The sequence below is a fragment of the Mobula hypostoma genome, chromosome 13 (assembly GCF_963921235.1).
Source record: "Mobula hypostoma chromosome 13, sMobHyp1.1, whole genome shotgun sequence".
Taxonomy (NCBI): Eukaryota; Metazoa; Chordata; class Chondrichthyes; order Myliobatiformes; family Myliobatidae; genus Mobula; species Mobula hypostoma.
In genome coordinates this window covers 1,098,279-1,126,033 of record NC_086109.1, presented here as the reverse complement: position 1 = coordinate 1,126,033, position 27,755 = coordinate 1,098,279, and the positions used below count along the sequence as shown (strand labels likewise).

General features: G+C 46.0%; 1 protein-coding gene across 1 annotated transcript; it reads right to left on the bottom strand.

Annotated features, from left to right (window-relative positions):
• Positions 1-484: 484 nt before the first annotated feature.
• On the bottom strand, positions 485-27,432 carry sdhc (succinate dehydrogenase complex, subunit C, integral membrane protein). The gene is made up of 6 exons (XM_063065130.1): positions 27,342-27,432; positions 6,306-6,362; positions 5,605-5,706; positions 1,475-1,536; positions 929-1,092; positions 485-677 (listed from the first exon to the last, which is right to left on the bottom strand). The coding sequence occupies exons 1-6, from the start codon at positions 27,392-27,394 to the stop codon at positions 573-575; spliced, it is 543 nt and encodes a 180-aa protein (XP_062921200.1). The 5' UTR covers positions 27,395-27,432; the 3' UTR covers positions 485-572.
• Between the last annotated feature and the right edge of the window lie 323 nt (positions 27,433-27,755).

Below are 27,755 nucleotides of genomic sequence, written 5' to 3'. Positions count from 1 at the left end.
CCACTCTCTGATTGTTCACCATTACCTTATCCACCTTAAGGACAGCACATTCAACTGCAATGGGTATTAGCCAATCAGCCTGCACACGCACTGCCACGTGCAGAAGTATAACTGGCCCAGCTGTGAACCAATGTCACTACTGCACCTCATCATTCTCCCCCAGCCAACTGGGGCCACAGCCTCATTCCACATGGCTACTGGAGAGTGCAAGCGGAAGAACAGACTCACCAACATTGCTACCAGACAGCCATAATGGAAGAACTGACCTCAGTAACATAGCTGCCAGAAAGCTATGGCTGCTGGAGAATGGACAAGCTAACTTCACCAGAATGGCAGCTTGAGTGACAATGGAAGAACTGACCTCACCAACATGGAAGCTGAACCAGACCAGCAAGGCTGCTGTGTGGAAAGTGACCTTCTCATCACTGATGCTTTACACACAGAGGGGAGAGGAGGGGCCCCAAATGAAGAGTGAGGACAAGGATGAAATCAAAGTTTTATTGGAAATAATGTACAGAGTTGGACAACCCCTACCACATCCCTCCATTGCCCCCCACAACAATGACTGTTCCTCACATCAAGGCCAGTGTCAGGCAGGTGGCCAGGGTCAGCGTGAGGACAAGGTACCCCGAACTCTCCACCTGTGGCATCTTCAGAGCACGGGCCGTGTCCCAGGCCTGCAGAGAAAACCAACAGCGGGTAACAGTCTCATGCCCCAGCCACTACTCACCTGTCACCAAACACGCGTCACCCCACAACCAGTTGCTGTCCCCACACCCTCCCCCTGACGCATTCGCCCCTCAGCCCATCAACCTGCATTCACCACAGCCTCACCTTATCACCTATCATTCACTCACACACACACACACAAAATCACCTCCTCAACCACTTCCATATATCAGTAGAGCCCCTCCCCATCATCACTCACCAGGTGTCTCACTCCGTTCCAGGTGTGGTAGGCCAGGGGGAAGGAGATGCAGAACTTGGCGGCTCCGATCAGCTCTGGGCCGAGCTGCAGGCTGCGCACAACTTCTAGGTAACTGGAGAAGTCACCGGGCAGCAGCAAGGCAGCCAAGGCAAAGAGAGAAACTCCTGGGGGAGGTAGCGACAGGTCAGTCAGTGGCAGGGGTCGAAACTTGAGATAGGGGAGGGAGTTGTGCAGGTGCAGAGGGTGTGTGAAGACACAGGGGCAGTGGAGGGTAGGGGTGTAGGGGTGATGAGGGATTATTAGGTTGGGGTCAGGGGTTGAAACTTGAGATAGGGGAGGGAGTTGTGCATGTGCAGAGGGCGTGTGGAGACGTAGGGGCAGTGGAGGTGGGGGTGTAGGGATGAATGGGGTTGGAGGAGCATGTAGGATTAACGGCAGTGGGGACGTAGGGGAGTGACAGAGTTGAGACATAAGGGTGATGTGGGGTGAGGGCAGCAGCAACGGGGTGGGGTTAGGGCTGATATAGGAGCAGTGATGTGTTCTCACCTGTACTGAGGGCAGCCCCTGTGCCCCGATGCATCACTGACATGGCCATGGGCAGGGACCACCTGGTGGGACAGAGTGACATTGGGACAGGGGTTTTGGCAGACTGTCCGCACATCCCCCCTCATCACAACTTCCTAATACCAACCCCACCTCCACCATCTGTTCTCAATCCTCATTCCTTTCCCCATCTCCTCCTTCCTCCACCTACCCATTCTCCTACTCAACCCATTTCAATCAAGTCAATCATCGAAGAAAGATGCCCTTCCTCCCACCGTGACCATGCCAAAGCGTATCACCTATCAGCAGTAATCCACCTTATCCAATTAGATCAGTTGATGTAGTCGGACGACAGCATACTGATAGTTCAAAAGGCAAGAAATACGACTAAAAACATTATTAATAACACTTTTTCTGAGGTAAACTGTGGCAAAGTACATCGCAAACAATGAAGAGGTGAGCAAGGGTGAAGCTGACTTGAGGGACCATGCTGGTACAATGCAAAGTTGGAGCGTTACATGTCTGAGATGGTGTCGGAGTTGGAGAGGAGTCTGTGTGGAGGAGTTCTGTAGCTCATTCACCTAAGCCGGGAGCAAGGTTGAATTGATCTAAGCGCTGGGGCAATTTGGAAAGGTCAAGAAAAACCTCAGGCTGGATAGCGAGGTTAGGCCCAGAATGCATTGCTGCATCAGGGCCCGGGGTCCTATTGCAAGGCATGACCTGGTGCTTGGACAATTTAAATGTGAGCCCAGATAGATTGAAAAGGCAGGGCGTCAGGACCGGAGGCGAGGGTTGGACCGATTCCACTCGCTCTTCTGCAATGCTCACTCCTGTCTCCACGGCGCTCAGGCAGTGAGAGTGCTCTGGCTGCTACGTGTTTCGTGCCTGCAAGCTTCAGAGCAATTTGCCCTGCTATGTGATGAATTAAGAGTGAGGCTACGGGCCCACTACTGCTGCTCCGGGATCTATGTGATGAACTAAGAGCGAGGCTATGGGCCCACTCCTGCTGCTCCGGGATCTATGTGATGAATTAGGAGCGAGGCTACGGGCCCACTCCTGCTGCTCCGGGATCTATGTGATGAACTAAGAGCGAAGCTACGGGGCCACTCCTGCTGCTCCGGGTTCGATGTGATGAACTAAGAGCGAGGCTACGGGCCCACTCCTGCTGCTCCGGGTTCGATGTGATGAACTAAGAGCGAGGCTACGGGCCCACTGCTGCTGCTCCGGGATCTATGTGATGAATTAGGAGCGAGGCTACGGGCCCACTCCTGCTGCTCCGGGATTCGGGTCTATGTGATGAACTAAGAGCGAGGCTACGGGCCCACTCCTGCTGCTCCCGGATTCGGGTCTATGTGATGAATTAAGCGCGAGGCTATGGGCCCACTCCTGCTGCTCCGGGATCTATGTGATGAATTAGGAGCGAGGCTACGGGCCCACTCCTGCTGCTCCGGGATCTATGTGATGAATTAGGAGCGAGGCTACGGGCCCACTCCTGCTGCTCCGGGATTCGGGTCTATGTGATGAACTAAGAGCGAGGCTACGGGCCCACTCCTGCTGCTCCGGGATCTATGTGATGAACTAAGAGCGAGGCTACGGGCCCACTCCTGCTGCTCCGGGATCTATGTGATGAACTAAGAGCGAGGCTACGGGCCCACTGCTGCTGCTCCAGGATCTATGTGATGAATTAGGAGCGAGGCTACGGGCCCACTCCTGCTGCTCCGGGATTCGGGTCTATGTGATGAACTAAGAGCGAGGCTACGGGCCCACTCCTGCTGCTCTGGGATCTATGTGATGAACTAAGAGCGAGGCTACGGGCCCACTCCTGCTGCTCCGGGATTCGGGTCTATGTGATGAATTAAGAGCGAGGCTACGGGCCCACTGCTGCTGCTCCGGGATCTATGTGATGAATTAGGAGCGAGGCTACGGGCCCACTCCTGCTGCTCTGGGATTCGGGTCTATGTGATGAACTAAGAGCGAGGCTACGGGCCCACTCCTGCTGCTCTGGGATTCGGGTCTATGTGTGAACTAAGAGCGAGGCTACGGGCCCACTCCTGCAGCTCCAGGATTCGGGTCTATGTGATGAATTAAGAGCGAGGCTACGGGCCCACTGCTGCTGCTCCGGGATCTATGTGATGAATTAGGAGCGAGGCTACGGGCCCACTGCTGCTGCTCCGGGATCTATGTGATGAATTAGGAGCGAGGCTACGGGCCCACTCCTGCTGCTCCGGGATTCGGGTCTATGTGATGAACTAAGAGCGAGGCTACGGGCCCACTCCTGCTGCTCCGGGATCTATGTGATGAATTAGGAGCGAGGCTACGGGCCCACTCCTGCTGCTCTGGGATTCGGGTCTATGTGATGAACTAAGAGCGAGGCTACGGGCCCACTCCTGCTGCTCTGGGATTCGGGTCTATGTGATGAACTAAGAGCGAGGCTACGGGCCCACTCCTGCAGCTCCAGGATTCGGGTCTATGTGATGAATTAAGAGCGAGGCTACGGGCCCACTGCTGCTGCTCCGGGATCTATGTGATGAATTAGGAGCGAGGCTACGGGCCCACTCCTGCTGCTCCGGGATCTATGTGATGAATTAGGAGCGAGGCTACGGGCCCACTCCTGCTGCTCCGGGATTCGGGTCTATGTGATGAACTAAGAGCGAGGCTACGGGCCCACTGCTGCTGCTCCGGGATCTATGTGATGAATTAGGAGCGAGGCTACGGGCCCACTGCTGCTGCTCCGGGATCTATGCGATGAATTAGGAGCGAGGCTACGGGCCCACTCCTGCTGCTCCGGGATTCGGGTCTATGTGATGAACTAAGAGCGAGGCTACGGGCCCACTCCTGCTGCTCCGGGATCTATGTGATGAATTAGGAGTGAGGCTACGGGCCCACTCCTGCTGCTCTGGGATTCGGGTCTATGTGATGAACTAAGAGCGAGGCTACGGGCCCACTCCTGCAGCTCCAGGATTCGGGTCTATGTGATGAATTAAGAGCGAGGCTACGGGCCCACTGCTGCTGCTCCGGGATCTATGTGATGAATTAGGAGCGAGGCTACGGGCCCACTCCTGCTGCTCCGGGATCTATGTGATGAATTAGGAGCGAGGCTACGGGCCCACTCCTGCTGCTCCGGGATTCGGGTCTATGTGATGAACTAAGAGCGAGGCTACGGGCCCACTGCTGCTGCTCCGGGATCTATGTGATGAATTAGGAGCGAGGCTACGGGCCCACTGCTGCTGCTCCGGGATCTATGCGATGAATTAGGAGCGAGGCTACGGGCCCACTCCTGCTGCTCCGGGATTCGGGTCTATGTGATGAACTAAGAGCGAGGCTACGGGCCCACTCCTGCTGCTCCGGGATCTATGTGATGAATTAGGAGTGAGGCTACGGGCCCACTCCTGCTGCTCCGAGATTCGGGTCTATGTGATGAATTAAGAGCGAGGCTACGGGCCCACTGCTGCTGCTCCGGGATCTATGTGATGAATTAGGAGCGAGGCTACGGGACCACTCCTGCTGCTCCGGGATTCGGATCTATGTGATGAATTAAGAGCGAGGTTACGGGACCACTCCTGCTGCTCCGGGATTCGGGTCTACGGACTCAATCTGGTTCAGAATGCTGTCGCTTGCTTTTATTGTTTGCATGATGTGTGTTTTTTTTCTCTCTCTCTGCGCCTAGGGTATTGGTCTTTTAAAAAAAATTGGGTTCTTTCGGGTTTGTTGCCTGTAAACGGACAAATTTCAGGGTGATGTACTTTGAATCCTTTACATCCTGCTGTGCCCTGCCTGTTTTAGTGTCTAAATACAGAGGCTGTATTTGATTGCACTCCTCCTCTGGCAGTGAATTTCATAACACCCACTCTCTGTGCACACTCCCCTGTAAAGGTCATCCCCCTCACCTTACACCTGTGCCTTCTACACTTTACCATGAGAAAGATTCTGACCCTCTACCTTATCTGTGCCTCTTATAATCTTATATCAGGTCCTACTTGGGCCCCTTTGTTCCAGGGAAAGCAACTGCAGCCTATCTGTAACTGAAGTCCTCCATGCCAGGCACCTGGGATGGGAAACCTCCTCAGCACGCTGTCCAGCAGAAACCCCTCCCTCCAGCAAGCGTACCAACAAGAACCCTTCCCAGCGCCCACCTGTAGATGGTGATGTGGGGGCTCAGCGGCCTGTTCAACTGCTGGTTCTTCTGCCAGAATCGATCCATCTCCTGCTGGGCTGTGGAACCTGCTCGAGAGAACCTAAAGGAGGGGCAGGAGAGCATCAGACATTTATACACCTTTCGCCAACGCTCATCACCACCATCCATGGGACATTGCCAAAACAATAGAACATGAAAGCAAAAGTTTCTGCAGATGCTGAAAATCTTAAGTAACACACACAAAATGCATGTCCGGCAGCATCTATGGAGGGAATAAACAGTCGATGTTTTGGACCAAGGTCTGTCTACAAACTATTCTTTAGAACACCCCGAAAACTGTGGGAACCCTCGCAAACCATAGTAGGGGGAGGGAACGTCGACTCAGACCATGAGAGGCCTGCATCAAGCATTTTCACGCCTTACAAGGCGCAGATTGGAAGTCTGTGTGGGGCGCCACTCCGCACACAGACACTAGAGCAATGTGTGGTTAAGTGCCTTGCTCAAGGACACAAAACACGCTGCCACAGCTGAGGCTCGAACTAGCAACCTTCAGATCACTAGACGAATGCCTTAACACACTTGGCCACGTGCCCACACGATAGTAATGCCCCCAAATTCAGTGTATTCTCCCCACCACAAAACAGTGGGAACATCCACAAAGCAGTGAGCGCCCCAGCCTTTTCCTCAGCAGTGACTCACCTGATGAGAAGGGTAGCAGGAGAGAGTGGTGAGCTCAGGCAGCTGCGGCCAACCAATCTGTGAGGGGGAGAGAGAGAGAGACAGAGACAGACAGTCTAGGATAAGTATTCATAAATTTCTCTTTCCGATTGACTCTGCTGAGACTCCCCATCATTTATGCCCCCGCATTGCTTCTCCTCAGACTCCTCTGTTCCAGTGAAAACAACACAGCCACTCAAGCAAGGATGTAATGTTAAGGCTTTTTAACAAGGTGGGGTGAGGACTCACTTGGAGTATTGTGAGTATTTGTACCACCTACAAACTTGCTGACGATACAACCATTGTTGGTAGAATCTCAGGTGGTGACGAGAGGGCGTACAGGAGTGAGATATGCCAACTAGTGGAATGGTGCCGCAGCAACAACCTGGCACTCAACGTCAGTAAGATGGAAGAGCTGATTGTGGACTTCAGGAAGGGTAAGACGAAGGCACACATACCAATCCTCATAGAGGGATCAGAAGTGGAGAGAGTGAGCAGCTTCAAGTTCCTAGGTGTCAAGATCTCTGAGGATCTAACCTGGTCCCAACACACTGATGTAGTCATAAAGAAGGCAAGACAGCAGCTGTACTTTATTTGGAGTTTGAAGAGATTTGGCATGTCAACAAATACACTCAAAAACTTCTATAGTTGTACCGTGGAGAGCATTCTGACAGGCTGCATCACTGTCTGGTATGGAGGGGCTACTGCACAGGACCAAAAGAAGCTGCAGAAGGTTGTAAATCTAGTCAGCTCCATCTTGGGCACAAAGTACCCAGGACATCTTTAGGGAGCAGTGTCTTAGAAAGGCAGCATCCATTATTAAAGTCTTCCAGCACCCAGGGTATGCCCTCTTCTCACTGTTACCATCAGGTAGGAGATACAGAAGCCTGAAGGCACACACTCAGCGATTCAGGAACAGCTTCTTCCCCTCTGCCATCCGATTCCTGAATGGACTTTGAAGCTTTGGACACTACCTCACTTTTTTTTAATATACAGTACTTCTGTTTTTGCACATTTTTTAATAATCTATTCAATATACTTAATTGATTTACTTGTTTATTTATTATGTTTTATTTTATTTTTTTTTCTCTCTCTCTGCTAAATTATGCATTGCATTGAACTGCTGCTGCTAAGTTACCGTAACAAATTTCACGTCTCATGCCGGTGATAATAAACCTGATTCTGATTCTGAGTTTTGGGCTCCTTATCTAAGAAAGGATGCACTGATGCAGAATGGTTCTGGGCCTGTACTCACTAGAATTCAGAAAAATGGGAGGGGAAAATGTCACTGAAAACTATTGAATGTTGAAAGGCATCAGTAAAGTGGATGTGGTGATGATGTTTCCTATGGTGGTGGAGTAAAGGACCAGAGGGCAGAACCTCAGAAAAGAGGGATGTCCATTCAGAATGGAGATAAGAGGAGTTGCTTTAGGTAGCGAGTGGGGAATCTGAGGGACTTGTTGCCACGGGCAGCTGTGGAGGCCAAACCATTGGGTAGAAGTTGAAAGATTCTTGAAAAGATGAAATATGATGGCAAACTAGCCAATAATATAAAGCAGGATACCAAAAGTTTTTTCAGTTATATAAAGAGTAAAGGGGAGGTGAGAGTTGATATTGGACCTCTGGAAAATGATGCTGCTGAGGTAGTAATGGGGGAGTAAGAAATGGCAGATGAACTTAATGAGTACTTTGCATCTGTCTTCACTGTCGAAGACACTACCAGAGTGTAAAGGTCTGTGGGTGTCAGGGACATTGGTTATGATCTTTGTGATGTGTCGTTCCACCTGTTTCCCTCACTGACTAGTTTAACAACCAGCTGCACTCAGTAGATGCTACTGTGGGATATCTCACTCCCAAACAGAAGGACGAGGTCCTGCACACAATTAGGGAGTTGGAAAGAAATTAAAAAGCACAACCCCAAGGGTAGTAATCTCTGGATGCCAAGTGCTGGTGAGGACAAAGCAAATGGATATAGTGGATATCGGCCATCTAGAAAATGAGGCAGGAGAAGGAGATGGCTGATGAACTAAATGAGTATTTTGCATCAGGCTTCACTGTGGAAGACACTATCAGCGTGCCAGATGTTGTAGTGTGTGAAGGAAGAGAAGCGGGTGCAGTTACTATTACAAGGGAGAATGTGCTCAAAAAGCTGAAAGACCTAAAAGTACATAAGTCACCCGGACCAGATGAACTGCACCCTAGGGTTTTGAAAGAGGTAGTGTTAGAGATTGTGGTGGCATTAGAAATGATCTTTCAAAAATCATTGGTCTCTGACATGGTACCAGAGGACTGGAAAATTGCAAATGTTGCTCCACTCTTTAGAAAGGAAGGAAATTATAGACCAGTTAGCCTGACTTCAGTGGTTGGGAAGATGTTACAGTCAATTGTTAAGGACTAGGTGATGGAGTACTTGGTGACACAGGACAAGATAGGACAAAGTCAGCATGGTTTCCTTCAGGGAAAATCCTGCCTGATGAACCTGCTGGAATTCTTTGAGGGGATTACAAGTAGGATAGATAAAGGGGATGCAGTGGATGTTGTATATTTGGACTTTCAGAAGGTGCCACATATGAGGCTGCTTACCAAGTTAAGAGCTCGTGGTATTACAGGAAAGTTACTAACATGGTTAGAGCATTGGCTGATTGGTAGGAGGCAGTGAGTGGGAATAAAAGGATCCTTGTCTGGTTGGCTGCCAGTGTCTATGGTGTTCTGCAGGGGTTAGTGTTGGGACCACTTCTTTTTATGCTGTATATAAATGATTTAGATGATGAAATAGATAGCTTTGTTGCCAAGTTTGCAGATGATACCAAGACTGGTGGAGAGGCAGGTAGTGTTGAGGAAACAAGTAGGATGCAGAAGGGCTTGGACAAATTAGGAGAATGGGCAGGAAAGTGGCAAATGAAATATAATGTTGGAAAATACATGGTCATACACTTTGGGAGTAGAAATAAATGTGCAAACTATTTTCTAAACAGGGATAAAATCCAAAAATCTGAGATGCAAAGGGACTTGGGAATTCTTGTGCAGAACACCCTGAAGGTTAACGTGCAGGCTGAGTTGGTGGTGAGGAAGGCAAATGAAATGTTAGCATTCATTTCAAGGTCTAGAATATAAGAGCAGGGATGTGATACTGAGGCTTTATAAGGTATTGGTGAGGTATTATATTGAGTATTGTGAACAATTTTGGGATCCTCATCTCAGAAGAGATGTGCTGACATTGGAGAGGGTCCAGAGGAGCTTCACTAGGATGATTCCAGGAATGAAAGGGTTATCATACGAGGAATGCTTGATGGCTCTGGGTCTGTATTCGCCGGAATACAGAAACATTAGGGGGGGATCTCACTGAAACCTTCTGAATGTTGAAAGGCCTAGACAGAGTAAATGTGGAAAGGATGTTTTCCATGGTGGGAGAGTCTAGGACAAGAGAGTACAGCCTCAGGATAGAGGGGCTTCAATTCAAAACAGAGATACGGAGAAATCTCAGTAACCAGAGGGTGGTAAATATGTGGAATTTGTTGCCACATGCTGTTGTGGAGGCCAGGTTGTTGGGTGTATTTAAGGCAGAGATTGGTAGATCCTTGATCGGACATGGCATCAAAGGTCATGGGGAGAAGACCGGGGAATGGGGTTGAGAAGGAGAAAAAAAAGATCAGCCATGATTGAACGGCGGAGCAGATTCGATGGGCCAAGTGGCCTAATTCTGCTCCTATGTCTTATGGTCTAAATGACTGTGTGACTGAAAAACTGTTGCAGCGAGTAGGAGTTCAGACTTGTGGACTGGGATCCCTTCTGAAGTTGAAGTGACCTGTATAAGAGGGATAGCCAAACAATATTCTAGCATGCAGCTTTGCCAGTGCTACTCAGGTGGGTTGGCAGGAACAAGGATTCAAAGCAGCAAGCAGGCAAATAAGAAGGTGGAAAATGAATCGGACAGCAGCGACCATAAGCTGAATAGAAATAATAAGAAGGAAAACGGCCAGGAATAAGGGAAGTCTACCACATTAAATTTCATTCATTGCAATGCAGGGTCGGCACAACAGCGTAGTAGCTAGCACACTGCTTTATAATACCAGTGACCTGGGTTCAATTCCCACCACTGCCCATAAGGAGTTTGTGTGTTCTCTCCGTGACCGTGTGGGTTTCCTCCAGATGCTCTTGTTTCCTCCTACAGTCCAAAGACGTACCGTCTAATATGTTAATTCATCATTGTAAATTGTCAGGTGATTTGGCTTGAGTTAAATTGGGGGATGCAGGCTGGCACGCTTGAAGGGGCTCAATGGCCTATTTCACGCTGTACCACAATAAATAAATAAATAAGAGGCCTGTCAGGTAAATGAATAGGTACATGGCACTGGGATACTATTGCTATTACAGAAATGTAGTGAACGGTGAATCAGCACTAGTAGGTAAACGTTCTACTGTACAGGGACTTTAGGTGAGATTGAGCTAGAGGAAAGAGGACAGGGAAGTTTAATTTCTGATAAGGTGAACATCACAGTAGTAGTCTGAGATTAAATTACTGAAAGATCATCCAGTTTATGGGTGTTGCTGAGAAATAAGGAGATAATCAGAGTTTTAAGTGAGATGCAGATACAGAAAAGAGGGAGTGAGAAACAAATAGAAGATAATCACAATTCCTCCTTACCTTCATTCTAAAAGGTTCCCCTTCGATTTTGATAATCACGATGTACTCTTGGGTAATAGGATGGGGCAAGTGACTGAGCAACCAATATGGGAGCACTTTTTGGCCAGTGACCATAGTTCCATTATTTTTTAACTTGTTAAGAAAGGCACAGAACCAGTTGACAGGCTCAAGTTCTAAACTGGGGCAATGGCAAATTTCGATAATATGAGAAAGGTTGACTGGAGTAAATTGCTTCCAGGCCATTTAGATTAGATTAGATTAGATTATGAAGACACGTAGTCCTCTTTTATTGTCATTTAGTAATGCATGCGTTAAGAAATGATACAATATTCCTCTGGTGTGATATCACAAAACACAGGACACACCAAGACTGAAAAGCTGACAAAAACCACATAATTATAACATATAGTTACAACAGTGCAACAATACCATAACTTGATGAAGAAGTCCATGAGCACAGTAAAAGTTCAAAGTCTCTCATAAGTCCCACATCTCACGCAGATGGGAGAAGGAAGAACTTTCCCTGCCATGCCGACCACAGTCCAACTCTGAGTCATCCGAAAACTTCGAGCTCTGATCAGCTCTCCGACACCGAGTACTGAGCGCCATCTCTATCTGAACGATTCGACCTCAACCTCCGTCACCAACAGCAGGCAAAGCTGGGGATTTTGAGGCCTACCCTCCAAAAGATTCCTGACCACGCAGTAACGACAGCAGCAAACGAGCATTTCAGAAAATTCTCTAGATGTTCCTCTGTGCTTTGACGCCCCTCTCCATCAAATCAGAATTGTCCACGGCCCCTATTTAACAGATACGATATCATTTTTCACCGGAGGGCTGCGCATGCGCAGGTGCGCTGCTCTCTCTCCTCCCACCAAATGGGAGGCTCTTAAAGGTGAGAGAGTGAGTATGATCTCAAGTTTTCTGTTGGAGTGACGGGAAAGACTGCTATGAGCGGTTATCTAGCATGGCAAAGGATATTGAGGCTGTGGCCAGGAAAAAGGAGGCATGGGTTAGGTACAGATAGTTGGGATCACGTAAATCCCTGGAGTTACTGGGAACGCGAGTGGGAAATAAGTCAAGAAAGAAATCAGGAAGGCAACAAAAAGGGGGCAGGAGACAGATTCAGCAGATAAAATTAAGGAGAACTGAAAAACATTTGTTAAGTATATTAAGACAAAGTAAAAGGTAAACTAGGAAGACAACAGGGCCTCTCAAAGACCAAAGTGAACATCATTGTGAGGAACTGCAGGTGATTAGCAAGATCCCTAATGACAAACAAGAGAAAATCTGCAGATGCTGGAAATCCAAGTAACACACACCAAATGCTGGAGGTACTCAGCAGGCCAGGCAGCATCTATGGAAAAGAGAACAGTCAATGTTTCAGGCCGAGACCCTTCAGCAGGACTGGAGAAAAGTAGATGAGGAATCAGAGTTAAAAGGTAGGAGGAGGGGGAGGGAGAAACACAAGGTGACAGATGAAACCTGGAGGGGAAGGGGGAAGTAAAGAGCTGGGAAGCTGACTGGTGAAAGAGATAGTAGTCATAGTCATAGTCATACTTTATTGATCCTGGGGGAAATTGGTTTTCGCTACAGTTGCACCATAAATAATAAATAGTAATAGAACCATAAATAGTTAAATAGTAATATGTAAGTTATGCCAGTAAATTATGAAATAAGTCCAGGCCCAGCCTATTGGCTCAGAGTGTCTGACCCTCCAAGGGAGGAGTTGTAAAGTTTGATGGCCACAGGCAGGAATGACTTCCTATGATGCTCTGTGCTGCATCTTGGTGGAATGAGTCTCTGGCTGAATGTACTCCTGTGCCCACCCAGTACATTATGTAGTGGATGGGAGACATTGTCCAAGATGGCATGCAACTTAGACACCACCCTCTTTTCAGACACCACCGTCAGAGAGTCCAGTTCCATCCCCACAACATCACTGGCCTTACGAATGAGTTTGTTGATTCTGTTGGTGTCTGCTACCCTCAGCCTGCTGCCCCAGCACACAACAGCAAACATGATAGCACTGGCCACCACAGACTCGTAGAACATCCTCAGCATCGTCCGGCAGATGTTAAAGGATCTCAGTCTCCTCAGGAAATAGAGATGGCTCTGACCCTTCTTGTAGACAGCCTCAGTGTTCTTTGACCAGTCCAGTTTATTGTCAATTCCTACCCCAGGTATTTGTAATCCTCCACCATGTCCACACTGACCCCCTGGATGGAAACAGGGGTCACTGGTACCTTAGCTCTCCTCAGGTCTACCACCAGCTCCTTAGTCTTTTTCACATTAAGCTGCAGATAATTCTGCTCACACCATGTGACCATGTCATGGTTGATACAGGGTTGAAGAAGGGAGAATCTAATAGGGAGGACAGAAGGCCATGAAAGGGAGAGGAGCACCAGAGGGAGGCAAGGAGGTAAGGTGAGAGAGGAAAAAGGGGATAGAGAATGGTCGGGGGGGGGGGGGAATTACCAGTAGTTCAAGAAATTGATGCTCACGCCATCAGGTTGGAGCCTACCCAGACGGAATATAAAGTGTTGTTCCTCCAACCTGAATGTGGCCTCATTGCAACAGTAGAGGAGGCCATGGATTAACTTGTCGGAATGGGAATGGGAAGTGGAATTAAAATGGATGGCTACTGGGAAATCCCACTTTTTTTAGCGGATGGAGCATAGGTGCTTGGTGAAGTGGTCTCCCAATCTACATCCAGTCACATTGATATACAGAAGGCCACATCGGGAGCACCGGACACAGGATATGACCCCAACAGACTTACAAGTGAAGTGCCACCTCACCTGGAAGGACAGTTTGGGGCTCTGAATGGTAGTGAGGGAGGAGGTGTAGGGACAGGTGTAGCACTTGCTCTGCCTGCGAGGATAAGTGCCAGCAGGGAGATCAGTGGGGAGGGACGAATGGACAAGAGAGTCGCATAGGGAGCGATCCCAGCGGAAAGCAGAAAGTGGGCGATGAGGGGAGGAGGAGGAGAAGATGTGCTTGGTGGTAGGATCCCAATGGAGATGGCAGAAGTTTTGGACCGGATGCAGCGAACCAGATCGACAGGTTTACTATACACCATCAGGATAGATCTATACAGTCTCTCAAAAGCAGAGGTGGAGGAGTTTGCCTCATGATCAACTCTTCTTGGTGCACAAATATATCAGTGCCGTCCCAATTCTGCTCTCCAGATCTGGAATATCTAGCAGTAAAGTGTCATCCTTTTTACCTACCACAGGAGTTCTCTGGCATCATTCTGGCAGCGGTTTACATTCCACCTCAGGCCAATGTCAAGCAGGCTTTAGATGATCTGAGCAATGGGATCAACATGCACGAAACAGCACACCCTAATACCTTCACCATCATTTTGAGAGATTTTAACCAGGCCAGTCTGAAAAGAAATCACTAAGCAAATGCCATCAACAGATCACTTGCAATACTAGAGGAAACAATACACTTGACCATTGCTACACCACCATCAAGAATGCCTACTATGCTATTCCACACCCTCACTTCCGGAATCTGATCACGTAGCTGTACTTCTACTCCCTGAGTACAGGCAGAAGCTGAAGACTGCAGCACCAGCAGTAAGGACCAAGAAGGTATGGACAAGGGAAGCACAGGAGTGCCTATAGGACTGCTTTGAATCGACGGACTGGACCATATTCAGAGATTCATCTTCGAACCTGGATGAGTATGCTGCACCACCACAGGAATTCTGCAGATGCTGGAAATTCAAGCAACACACATCAAAGTTGCTGGTGAACGCAGCAGGCCAGGCAGCATCTATAGGAAGAGGCGCAGTCGACGTTTCAGGCCGAGACCCTTCGTCAGGACTAACTGAAGGAAGAGTGAGTAAGGGATTTGAAAGCTGGAGGGGGAGGGGGAGTATGCTGCAGTTGTTACTGACTTCATTAAAACCTGTGTGGATGCGTGTGTGCCTACAAAGACTTACTGTACATTCCCAAACCAAAAGCTTTGGATGAACCAGGAGGTATGTTGTCTGCTGAAGGCTGGATCTGTGGCGGGAGGAGAAGATGGCAGCGCGACACAGCGCCGCAGCTCTCCAGTGAAATGATATTGTATCTGTTAAATAGGGGCCGTGGACAATTTTGATTTGATGAAGACAGACGTAAGAAGCAGAGGAACATTTGATGAAATTTCTGAAAAGTCTGGTTCGCTGCTGTTGTTACTGTGCGATCGAGAATCTCTGGAGGGTAGGCCTCAAAGTCCCCGGCTTTGCCTGCTGCTGAGGTCGAAACGTTTGGATAGAGATGGTGCTCGGTACTCGGTATCGGAGGGCTGATCAGAGCTTGAAGTTTTCGGACGACTCAGAGTCGGACTGTGGTGGGGCATGGCAGGGAGAGTTTTCTTCCTTCTCCCGTCTGCATGAGATGTGGAACTTTCGAGAAACTTTGAACTTTTTTACTGTGCCATGGACTGTTCTTCATCAAGTTATGGTATTGTTGCACTGTTGTAACTATATGTTATAAATATGTGGTTTTGTTAGTTTTTTTCCAGTCTTGGTCTGTCCTGTGTTTTTGTGATATCACACTGGAGGAATATTGTATCATTTCTTAATGCATGCATTACTAAATGACAATAAAAGAGGACTGTGTGTCCTCATAATCTAATCTAATCTAATTCAAGTCTGGCAACCCAGGCCTGTACCAGAAAACTAGGTATGATTTGTGTAGGGTTACTTCAAGGGCGAAGAGACAATTTCGAACGAGGTTGGAGGCGACATCGGATGCACAGCAACTCTGGCAGGGTCTGCAAGACATTACTTCCCACAAAGCGAAACCCAATAGCATGACGGGCAGCGATGTTTCACTACCAGATGAACTCAATGCCTTCTATGCACGCTTTGAAAAGGAGAACAAAACTACAGCTGTGAAGATCCCTGCTGCACCTGATGACCCTGTGATCTCCGTCTCAGAGGGTGATGTTAGGCTGTCTTTAAAGAGAGTGATCCCTTGCAAGGCGCAAGGTCCCGATGGAGTACCTGGTAAGGCTCTGAAAACCTGTGCCAACCAACTTGCGGGAGTATTCAAGGACATTTTCAACCTCTCACTGCTACGGGCGGAAGTTCCCACTTGTTTCAAAAAGGCAACAATTATACCAGTGCCAAGGGAGAATAATGTGGGCTGCCCTAATGACTATCGCCCAGTAGCACTCACATCTACAGTGATGAAGTGCTTTGAGAGGTTGGTCATGACTGGACTGAACTCCTGCCTCAGCAAGGACCTGGACCGATTGTAATTTGCCTATCGCCACAATAGGACAACGGTAGACGCAATCTCAGAGGCTCTCTACACGGCTTTAGACCACCTGGACAACACAAACACCTATTTCAGGATGCTATTCATGGACAATAGCTTAGCATTTAATACCATCATTCCCACAATCCTGATCGAGAACTTGCAGAACCTGGGCCTCTGTACCTCCTTCTGCAACTGGATCCTCGACTTCCTCATCGGAAGACCACAATCTGTACCGATTGGTGATAACATATCCTCCTCGCTGGCAACCAACACTGGTGCATCTCAGGGGTGTGTGCTTAGCCCACTGCTCTACTCTCTATATACACATGACTATGCGGCTAGGCATAGCTCAAATACCATCTATAAATTTGCTGATGATACAACCATTGTTGGTAGAATCTCAGGTGGTAACGAGAGGGCGTACAGGAGTGAGATACGCCAACTAGTGGAGTGGTGCCACAGCAACAACCTGGCACTAACATCAATAAGACAAAAGAGCTGATTGTGGATCTCAGGAAGGGTAAGACGAAGGAACACATACCTATCCTTAGAGGGACCAGAAGTGGAGAGAGTGAGCAGCTTCAAGTTCCTGGGTGTCAAGATCTCTGAGGATCTAACCTGGTCCCAACATATTGATGCAGTCATAAAGAAGGCAAGACAGCGGCTATACCTTATTAGGAGTTTGAAGAGATTTGGCATGTCAACAAATACACTCAAAAACTTCTATAGTTATACCATGGACAGCATTCTGACAGGCTACATCACTGTTTGGAATGGAGGGGCTATTGCACAGGACAGAAATAAGCTACAGAAGGTTATAAATCTCGTTAGGTCCATCTTGGGCACTAGCCTACAAAGTACCCAAGACATCTTCAGGGAGCGGTGTCTCAGAACGGTAGTGTCCATTATTAAGGACCTCCAGCACCCAGGGCATGCCCTTTTCTCACTGTTACCATCAGGTAGGAGGTACAGAAGTCTGAAGGCACACACTCAGCGATTCAGGAACAGCTTCTTCCCCTCTGCCATCCGATTCCTAAATGGACTTTGAATCCTTGCACACTACTTCAATTTTTTTTAAATATGTAGTATTTCTGTTTTTGCACTTTTTAATATCTATTCAAAGTACTTAATTGATTTACTTGTTTATTTATTTTTTTTCACTGCTAGATTATGTATTGCATTGTACTGCTGCTGCTAAGTTAACAAATTTCACGTCACATGACGATGATTATAAACCTGATTCTGAATTATGTGCTGGATGCAGAGGCAGGTGGGGTCATAGGTGAGGACAAGAGGAACCCTATTCCTGGTAGGGTGGAGGGAGGATGGGGTGAGAGCAGACATGCACAAATTGGAAGAGGGCAGCGTTGATAGTGGAGGAAGGAAAGCCCCTCTCATTGGAGAACATCTCCTTCATTCTAGAATGAAAAGCCTCATCCTGAGAGCAGAAGGTCTTTAATGACTATTTCTCCTTTGCTTTTACTGTAGAGAAAGGCATGAAGACTTTGCAACTAGAAAAATTAAATGGCAATGCACTGAGGACAGTCCACATTATAACAGACATGATAATAGATTACTTTAAAGTTACTAACCTACAGAAATACCCAGGGCCTGACCAGTTATATCCAAGACCATTGTGGCAAGCTGGAATGAAAACTGCAAGAGCCATGTCTGATATTATACACATCATTTGCCATGGGTGAAGATCCAGTAGACTAGAGGATAGAAAACGCTGTGCTTTATTTACCAATGTCGGCAATGCAAAAGCTGGGAACTATAGACCAGTAAGGGTAAGATACTGGGGGAGATTCTGAGGGACAAGATACACATACCTCTGAAAGACAGGTTGATTAGGGGTAATCAGCCTAGTTTGTCTGAGGAACATCATGTCTTTTGAAGTTCACTGAGTTTTACTGATGATTTGTCTATGAGGCCAGGATAGTAAATAGCAGGTTCAGAGGGGCTCCAGTAAGGTCGATATGATATGCTGTTTAGGTTACACTGCACGGGATCCATGGAGAGGTGACTAATTGAAAACACAACTGGCTAAATGTAGGGTTAGCAGAGGGTCTCAGACTGGAGGTGGGTGCTCAGGTAGGAAAGGGAGGGGTCTTGTGGTAAAGAGCAGCTTAAGTGGGATAATGGTAGCAGCCTCGAGTGGGGGAGGTACCAGGATTTGTGCCTCATGGCAGATACTACACTGCGGGAGGGGCAGTGAGGGAGCACCACACTGCAGGAGGAATTGCCCTGATCTGCTGTCCCACACTAGGATCCCTCCACTGAGGCTGTTCCCCTTCCAGGAGGCTCTCTACCTTCCCCAGCAATCCCAACCTTACGGCGAGACAAGAATCTCTGAATGACCTTCAACTGCTTTTTATTGGTGGTTGGCAGACCAACTAAAAAGGTGCATTACTGCCATCTACTGAACTGGAGTGTGGGGCAGGATATCTAAATCCTAAATATTTATATTTGTACTAAATTCTATAAAAAAGACCTGTATTTTAAGGAACTGCACGATATATTTAAAACAATAATCCTGTGATCCTTCCTGCAAAATACTGTTAATGTTAAATTGTGCTTTATTCTATGATAACTTTAAAATCAACCACCCCCTCTCTTGATTACATCTTGGACATCTCACCAGTATACGCTCAATCATTTCTTGCTGATTTCAATACCCTCACCTCCCACTATTGTGTTTCTTCATTAACAACAATGCACTGTCTAACCCTGTGTGCCCAAACCTCAATCTCGATATTATCACCTCCTCCCTCCTTTCCTGCAGTCCTCCACCATCCCACTTCTTTCTGGATATTAAAAAGCTGTCTTCCTGTTCTGCCTTCATCACATTGTGTTCTCCACATTTTTTGATTTTACTTTTAATAATGTTTTTCATTTCTCCTTTACTATAATTTTACTTGAATGTCCACATCTGCTCAGTTGCCTCCTTTACAAACTTAACTGCTTGCTCATTCCCTCTAATACAAACACGAGCTGGAATCCACATAAAACATTTACAGAGTCCCGTCATTCTAAGTCTAAATAAGATTTGTATTATCTCACACATACTTGAGGTAGGTTTTCAAAACTTGCAGAGAGATTTAGGACAGTTAGAAGAGTGGGCTGAAAGATGGCAGACGGAGTTTAATGCTGAAAAATGTGAGGTGCTACATTTTGGTAGGACTAATCAAAATAGGACATACATGGTAAATGGTAGGGCATTAAAGAATGCTTTAGAACAGAGGGATCTAGGAATAATGGTGCATAGTTCCCTGAAGATGGAATCTCATGTGGATAGGGTGGTGAAGAAAGCTTTTGGTTTGCTGGCCTTTATTAATCAGAGCATTGAGTATAGGAGTTGGGATGTAATGTTGAATTTGTATAACGCCAAATCTGGAGTATTGTGTACAGTTCTGGTCACCGAATTATAGGAAGGATGTCAATAAAATTGAGAGAGTACAGAGGAGGTTTACTAAAATGTTGCCTGGGTTTCATCTCCTAAGTTACAGAGAAAGGTTGAACAAGTTAGGTCTTTATTCTTTGGAGCATAGAAGGTTGAGGGGAGACTTGATAGAGGTGTTTAAAATTATGAGGGGGATTGATAGAGTTGACGGGGTTAGACTTTTTCCATTGAGAGCAGGGTAGATTCAAACAAGAGGGCATGGGTTGAGAATTAGAGGACAAACATCTAGGGGTAACATGAGAGGAAACTTCTTTACTCAGAGAGTGGTAGCTGTGTGGAACGAGCTTCCAGCAGAAGTGGTTGAGGCAGGTTTGATGTTGTCATTTAAAGTTAAATTGGATAGATATATGGACAGGAAAGGAATGGAGGGTTATGGGCTGAGTGCAGGTCGTCGGGAATTGGATAGGGTAAGAGTTCCGATGGACTAGAAGGGTCGAGATGGCCTGTTTCCGTGCTGTAATTATTATACGGTTATACACTGTCTGATCTTGTCTCTGAATATGTTTTAGACTCCTGATTGTCGTGCTTGAATGAGACAATATTACAACTCTCATAGCTGTCACTACCTCCACCCATATACACTGAAAAGTCCTCATGCATCCTCACCTGCTTTTCCATGTTAAAACCAGGCAAAGGCACTGTGGTACTCACTGCCTTATGACTAAATCCTGTCCCTCCTGCTTTTCCTTCAATGGTCCATGCAAAACTTCTGATTTCCTTTCTTTCCTGTTCCCAGCACGGATCTAAAAGCTGTTTAGTCAGGTGATTTTCTCCAGGCCCTTGAAGGTTTACCCAATTAATTAATGCAAGCTGCGTTCTTCTCAGTTCCAGAGCTGTCTCTCCCAAGTCTACTGGCATTGTTGCCACTGGTCTTGTCCTTATTGCTCGAATGATTACCTTTGATGCATAAGTTTGAGTTATATCCAGTTTCCCGAACATACTGTGTGGTACTGATCCATAGTTCCAAAGTTCAGTATTGATCTCATTACTTTTATTGCTTTCAGGAATTTCCCATCAGCTCCCCCTTCCTTTCCTATTAAACACTTCAGAACATTTGGCACTTTCTTACTTTGGGTTATTATTTCCTTAATATGTGTTTAACATGCGAGTCTTTTATCTAAACAAATTCCTAAAAACTTAAGGGTATCCATACTTTCTAATTCTATTCCATCAAGTTTTAGTTGAAGTGTTGTTCTATCCTCTCCCCAATGAAAACCATTATTTTGGATTTCTCTGCTGAAAATTAGAATCCCCATTTTAATGTCCAATCTTCCACTTTAACTACTGCCTCGGTTTCTGTATTATAAATTCCACATTCCTACTCCTTTCCGACGTAGCTCCGCAAACAATGATACTCTGATACTTCTATTTATATTAGAAAATATCATTTATCATTGTAGCAAATAATTGTGGACTAACAACACCTCCCTGAGGGGTTCCATTTCCCACAATTTGTTTACTTGACATAGATTTCCCAACTTGCAGTATGATATTTCTAAGAATTAAAAAAACTACTTTAGCATTCAACCTCTAATTCCCAAAGTATTTAGTTTGATGATCAAACCTTCCTTCCACATCATATCAACACACACTAAATGCTGGAGGAACTCAGCAGGCCAGGCAGCATCTATGGAAAAGAGTAAACAGTCAACGTTTCGGGCCGAGGACTCCTCACCTCATGGTCTAGACATCAAACTGGATCCAAGGTTTCTCTTTCCTCTCCTAAACCCACTCTGATATTTAAAAATACCCCCATCTTCTTTCAGTTTCAAATGTCAATCTCTTATTTTTCCCCATGGTTTTACATAAATGTGAGATAAATGCCATTGGTCTACAACTTGCTAAATTGCTAGTATTTTTGTCTGGTTTACGTATTGGAACTATGATTGTTTCTTTAGGAAGGTTTCTTTGTACCAAACATGGTTAAATAACTTTAAAATAACTTCCTTTCCTTTCTCACTCAAATTAGAAAGCATAACATAACCTATCTGATGCTTCCCAGGTGACGTTTTCTTTGCCGAAGAACACTGTTCAATCATCACATTTAATGTACCTTCAAAATTTCCATCTGTCTGTTTCCAAGTTCTCTAATAATGTTACCTGTCTTGTCCACTTCTTCCGCCATTACTCATATTGCCAGAACTGTGTATTTTAACAAAAGTATGCACTAGCATTTACATTCGACGCTGCAGCTCTCTCCCCATCACACAACACTGGCTGATACAAATCCAACTGCCCTGGTGAGACCATTCGTTCTTTTTATCATCTTCCAAACTCTTTCAGTGGGTAAACAAGAGAAAAATTGCAGATGCTGGAAATCGAAGGAACAAAATGCTGGAGGAACTCAACAGGCCAAGCAGCATTTATGGAAAAGGGTACAGTCGACATTTCAGGCCGAGACCCTTCAGCAGGACTTTCAATGGATGTTTGCATTCCTCAGGAGCCACAAAATTTACTCCAATATTCCTGTTTCGTTTTTCCAATTGTTATCCTTACTATTGCTTGCATCTTTTTATAATCAATTGATTTTTGAAAATTGTATGTCCTGTTGATCTATTACGATGGCTCCTGGCTCCCCCACTTTCTTTTGCTCACCATGGCACCATTTTCCTTTTAGCTCCATTCCCTTTCCTTGGTAGACATCGTTGCTGCTGTCATTATCCCTTTTACAATCCTGTCACATCAAAGACCCATGTCCTGATTGATTCCAATATTCTGTAATTCTTGATCACTTATTTCTTCAGATTTTCCCCAAACTGCCAGCATTCCATCAGATTTTCCTGCCCTATCACTATTCTCCTCCCGTGAACACTTTCCTGATAAAGGTGACATAACTAAAGTTAAATCAATTGCTGATTCTGAACCTGGATTAAAATTTACTCGTCCCACCTTCAAGAGATCAGTACTGAGTATATAAATATGTCAGGGTATTTAGAGGTCAAGGAGGAAGTAGTGTTGGGCCTCCTAATGAGCAAGTCCCCAGGACCTGATGGGAGTTACTCCAGATTATTAAAGGAGGCAAGAGATAAAGTTGCTGGGCACTTGGCCAGTATCGTCATGTCCTCTCTAGCCACAGGTCTAGCCCAGAGTACTGGCGAGTGGCTAATGTTGTACTTCTATTTAAGAGGGGAACAAGGAAAAATCCAGAGCACTGTAGACTGGTGATATCTCTTTTCAAATGTAGGGATATGCTGGAGAAAATTCTTAGGGATATGAGCACTTGGAAACCCATGGCCTAATTAGCAAGAATTAGAGAGAAGTCCATGGATTTTTCAGGAAGCGATTTGGATGACACAGGATATATACATCCCAAAGATAAAGAAGTATTCTAAAGGAAAAATGACACAGCTGTGGCTAACAACAGAAATCAAAGCCAACATAAAAACCAAATAAAGGGCAGATAATAGAGCAAAAATCAGTGGGAAGTTAGAGGATTGGGAAGCTTTTAAAAACCAAGAAAAGACAATAAAAAAGTAATTAAGGTAAAGATGGAATATGAAAGCAAGCTAGACAATAATACTAAAAAACATACCAAAAGTTTCTTAAGACACATAAAGAGTAAAAGAGAGGCGAGACTAGATATCAAACTGCTGGAAAACAATGCTGGGGAGATAGTAATGGGGGACAAACAAAATGGCAGAAGAACTAAGTATTTTGTATCAGTCTTCATGGTGGAAGACACTAGCAGTATGGTGGAGGTTCCAGGTATCAGGAGTGTGAAGTTACCATAGCTGCAGGAAAAGTTGTTGGGTAACAGAAAGGTCTGAAGGTAGATAAGTCACCTGGACCAGATAGAGTACACCCCAGAGTGCTGAAAGATGTGGCTGAAGAGATCGTAGAAGCATCAGTAATGATCTTTCAAGAATCACTAGATTCTGGAATGATTCCAGAAGACTGGAAAATTGGAAATGTTACTGCACTCTTCAAGAAGGGATGTGCTGAAACTGGAGCTTAAAGGATGCTCATGAAAATGATTCCAGGATTGAATGGCTTGTCATATGAAGCATGTTTGATGGCTCTGGGCCTGTATTTGCTGGAACTCAGAAGAATCAGGGGTGACCTCATAGAAACCTATTGCGTGGTGAAAGGCCTTTTTTAGAATGGATGTGGAAATGATGTTTCTCATGGTGGGATAATCTAAGACCAGAGGACACACCCTCAGAATAAAGGGGTTTCCTTATAGAACAGAGATGAGGAGGAATTTCTTTAGCCAGAGAGTGGTGAATCTGTGAAATTCTTTGCCACAGGCAGCTGTGGAGGTCAAGTCTTTATGTATATTTAAGGCAGAGGTTGAGAGGGAAATTGGATCAGTCATGAATGTTGGAGCAGACTCAATGGGCCAAATGGCCTAATTCTGCTCCTATGTTTTATGGTCTTTATGTGTGGCAGTTCATGCCTTCCCAACTTGATTGAGTTTTTTGACAATATGATGAGTAAGATTGATGAGGGTAGGGCAGTACATGTTGTTTGCATGGACTTTAGTAAGGTGTTTGACAAATCCCTCCTGGAAGGCTAATTCAGAAGATTAAGATGCATGGGGTCTGTGGCAAATTGGCTGTTTGAATTCTGAACTGGCTTGCGCATAGAAGACAGAGGGTAGTGGTTGAAGGAACATTTGAACTGGAGGTCTGTAATTAGTGAATTTCTGCAGGGATCTGTGCTGGGACCTCTGCTGTTTGTGATATATACAAGTGATTTGGATGAAAATATAGATGGGTAGGTTAGTAAATTTGCAGATAATACCAAGATTGATGGAGTTGTGGATGGTGTAGAAAACTAGCAAAAAATACAGCACGATATAAAGGAGTTGCATATATGGCTGAGAATGGCAGATGGAGATGGAGATAAAAGCGAGGTGTTGTATCTTGGTAGAGCAAATGCAAGGAGAGAGCACACTGCTGCTGAGCAGAGAGATCTTGGGATCCAAGTTCATCGCTCCTTGAAAGTGGCTACACAGATCAATAAGGTGGTTAAGAAGGCTGATGGAATGCTTGTTTTTATTAGTCGAGGCACTGAGTTCAAAAGTCAGGAGGTTGTGCTGCAACTTTATAAAACTCTGGTTAGGCCATATCTGGTGTATTGTGTACAATTCTGGTTGCCCCACTATAGGTAGGATGTTGAGGCTTTGGAGAGGGTGCAAAAGAGATTTATCAGAATGTTGCCTGGTTTAGGGGGCACGTGCTATTACGAGATGCTGGATAAACATGGGTTGTTTTCTCTGGAGTGGAGGAGGCTGAAGGGAGACCTGATGGAGGTTTACAAGATTATGACAGACATAGATACAGTAGACAGAGTGTATCTGTTCCCTAGAGCTGAAATATCTAATACCAGAAGACATGCATTAAAAGTTGGAGGAAGTAGGTTCAAGGAAGATGTGAGGGATACGTTTTTTTACTCAGAGTTGTGGATGCCTGGAATGCACTGCCTGATATGGTGGTGGAGGCAAATACATTAGAGGCTTTTAAGAAACGTTTGGATAGGCATGTGGATATAAAAAAGATGGAGAGATACGGACATGGCGTAGGTAAGTGGGAATAGCGTTTGGTTGCTTTTGATTTGCTTTTTCGCTGGTTCATCAGCACACAAGGACTTAAAATTGTGAGGGTCACCTTTAGAAAAAAATCATTTATCAAAATATTGAACACAGACATACCACCTCTCCCGGAAGTTCCAGGAGTCTCCCACATATTAATAGTGGCTCCCTGACGCCCGGAATTTATATACAGTATCCCGAAAATAGATTTTTTTGAGAGGGAGAGCAAGCATCCTGATTGGTCTCTCTTCGTGCTAACAGTGGTCCCCAACCACCGGGCCGCGAGGAAACAATATGATTCCTCACTAAGCGTCATAGGAAGTCATTCCCGCCTGTGGCCATCAAACTTTACAACTCCTCCCTTGGAGGGTCAGGCACCTTGAGCCAATAGGCTGGTCCTGGACTTATTTCCTGGCATAATTTACATATTATTTATTTATGGTTTTATATGGCTATATTTATATTCTGTTCTTGGTTGGTGCAACTGTAACAAAACCAAATTTCCCTCAGGATCAATATAGTATGACAATGACTAAGACTATTTGACGATATGAAACGCTATGAGTCAGCTGCACCTTTCCTCATTCCCTATCACGCCCACTGTTGAACTTGAATGCACGTGAGGTCATTACACACGCGTCATCCATGTCAGCACGAGAAGATCAACTCCTCGAGCTTGCAATTGACAGTGGGCTGAAAAGTATGTTTGACATAACATCTCTGCCGGCATTCTGGATCAAAGTCAAGGCTGAATATCCAGAGATAGCCACGGAAGCACTGAAAACGTTGCTTCCATTTCCAATATCATATCGCTGCGAAGTGGAGTTTTCTGCAATGAAAACTAAATTGCGGAATAGACTGGACATAAGGAACCCCCTTCGAGTATCGCTGTCTCCCATCACCCCTCGATAGGGCCGTCTTGTTGCAGGAAAACAAGCCCAGGGCTCCCACTGATTCAGCGATATTTACGTGTTGCAATGATTTTCTATATTCATACGGGGAAAATATGCGGTGTGTTTAATATCCAAACGTTACTTAAAATGTTATGATGCCATTGACTTATCACCTACATCCCGGTCGTGATTAACACCCCCACGCCGGGTCCGCAAGAATGTTGTCAATATTAAACCGGTCTGCGGTGCAAGAAAGGTTGGGGACCCAAGCAGACCTATCAGTTTTCTCTGTGGGCGGGATTTACAGTCGACCTCAAAAATAATGAGAGTTGCTCGCTGCACTGTTTGCAACAGTGACTTTTCTATTGTCCATGGTGGGCTAAAATGTAAGAGAGATGTTGAGGTGAGTTTAACAGGTGTCATTACAGCATAGCTAACGTTATTTAAACTAGCTGGCTGGCTGCTAAGGAGCTACGCTATTGATGCCCTATGTGATGAGGCCAAACTCCCTGTAGACTTGCTTAAAGTTGTAATAGAATAAACATGATAAGTACATATTTTAATGTCACATTTTCTGCATATACCCAACTTGGTTTACAGATTAGACAAAATCACTAAACAAAGTATTACATACACCCTTGGAGGTCGACGGGGTGGGCAATATGGGTTGCGGGGGGCGGGAGTGCTACCTTCCTGAAATGAGTTTTTGCAGGGCGGGATGTCTGTGAACAGGACAGGACTACAAACACTCCCTAGTGGAGGACCATTATCTACGGGATAAACCTTAGAATGCTCCTTACTCACCCCTGGCCTGTATAGCCATCTAACATAAAAAACCTTTAGCTCAATTATATATTCGTAAACACGAGGAAATCTGCAGATGCTGGAATTTCAAGCAACACACATAAAAGTTGCTGGTGAACGCAGCAGGCCAGGCAGCATCTATAGGAATAGGTGTCTCGGCTCGAAACGTCGACTGTACCTCTTCCTAGAGATGCTGCCTGGCCTGCTACGTTCACCAGCAACTTTGAAGTGTATTGCTATACATTCGCACACCAATCTCAACGCTTAATAATTTTATCAACAGTCCATCCTTCCAAAGCATATAACAATCATTCTCAATATCAAAGAGGACTGCCACTACAACCTCCTTATTTAAGCTGTGCCTTTTGAATATCAGATTCCAGACACAATACAAAGTCTAAAATCCTCCTACTGACCTCCACAACAGCGCCATCTTCCTCGGTACCGCGACGCTCCCAAAATACGTCATGGGTGCAAACGTCAGGAGATGCGACAAACTAAAATGACTCCCCAAGTTGCGCAGGAGGATGTGGGCTGAGTCGCGCTCTCTCACAGGGTGATGGGGTGTGCTGAACCTGCCATGAAGAGCCTGACTGCACCATGGGGGGGAGGTGTATGAGGGATCACTGCACCATGGGTGTGGGGTGAGGGAACAGTGCACCATCGGGGGGGGGGTTGAGGAAGTGATACAGAATGAAGGGATTGTTGGAAGAGTGACACTGGGAGGAGCACTGAGGGAGCTTTGTACTGTGTGAGGGACTGCTGCATAGTAGTAGGGACCTTTGGGGGACCGATCCACTGTGTTAAGGATGTGGAGGGAGCAGTACACT

Excerpts from the sequence above, each read along its gene's own strand:
- sdhc (XM_063065130.1), bottom strand. The coding sequence starts at position 27,394 with ATGACGTATTTTGGGAGCGTCGCGGTACCGAGGAAGATGGCGCTGTTG. Across the intron at positions 6,363-27,341 it reads AAGATGGCGCTGTTGTGGAG|ATTGGTTGGCCGCAGCTGCC; the intron begins GTCAGTAGGAGG and ends TCCCCCTCACAG. Across the intron at positions 678-928 it reads GGAACGGAGTGAGACACCTG|GCCTGGGACACGGCCCGTGC; the intron begins GTGAGTGATGAT and ends TTTTCTCTGCAG.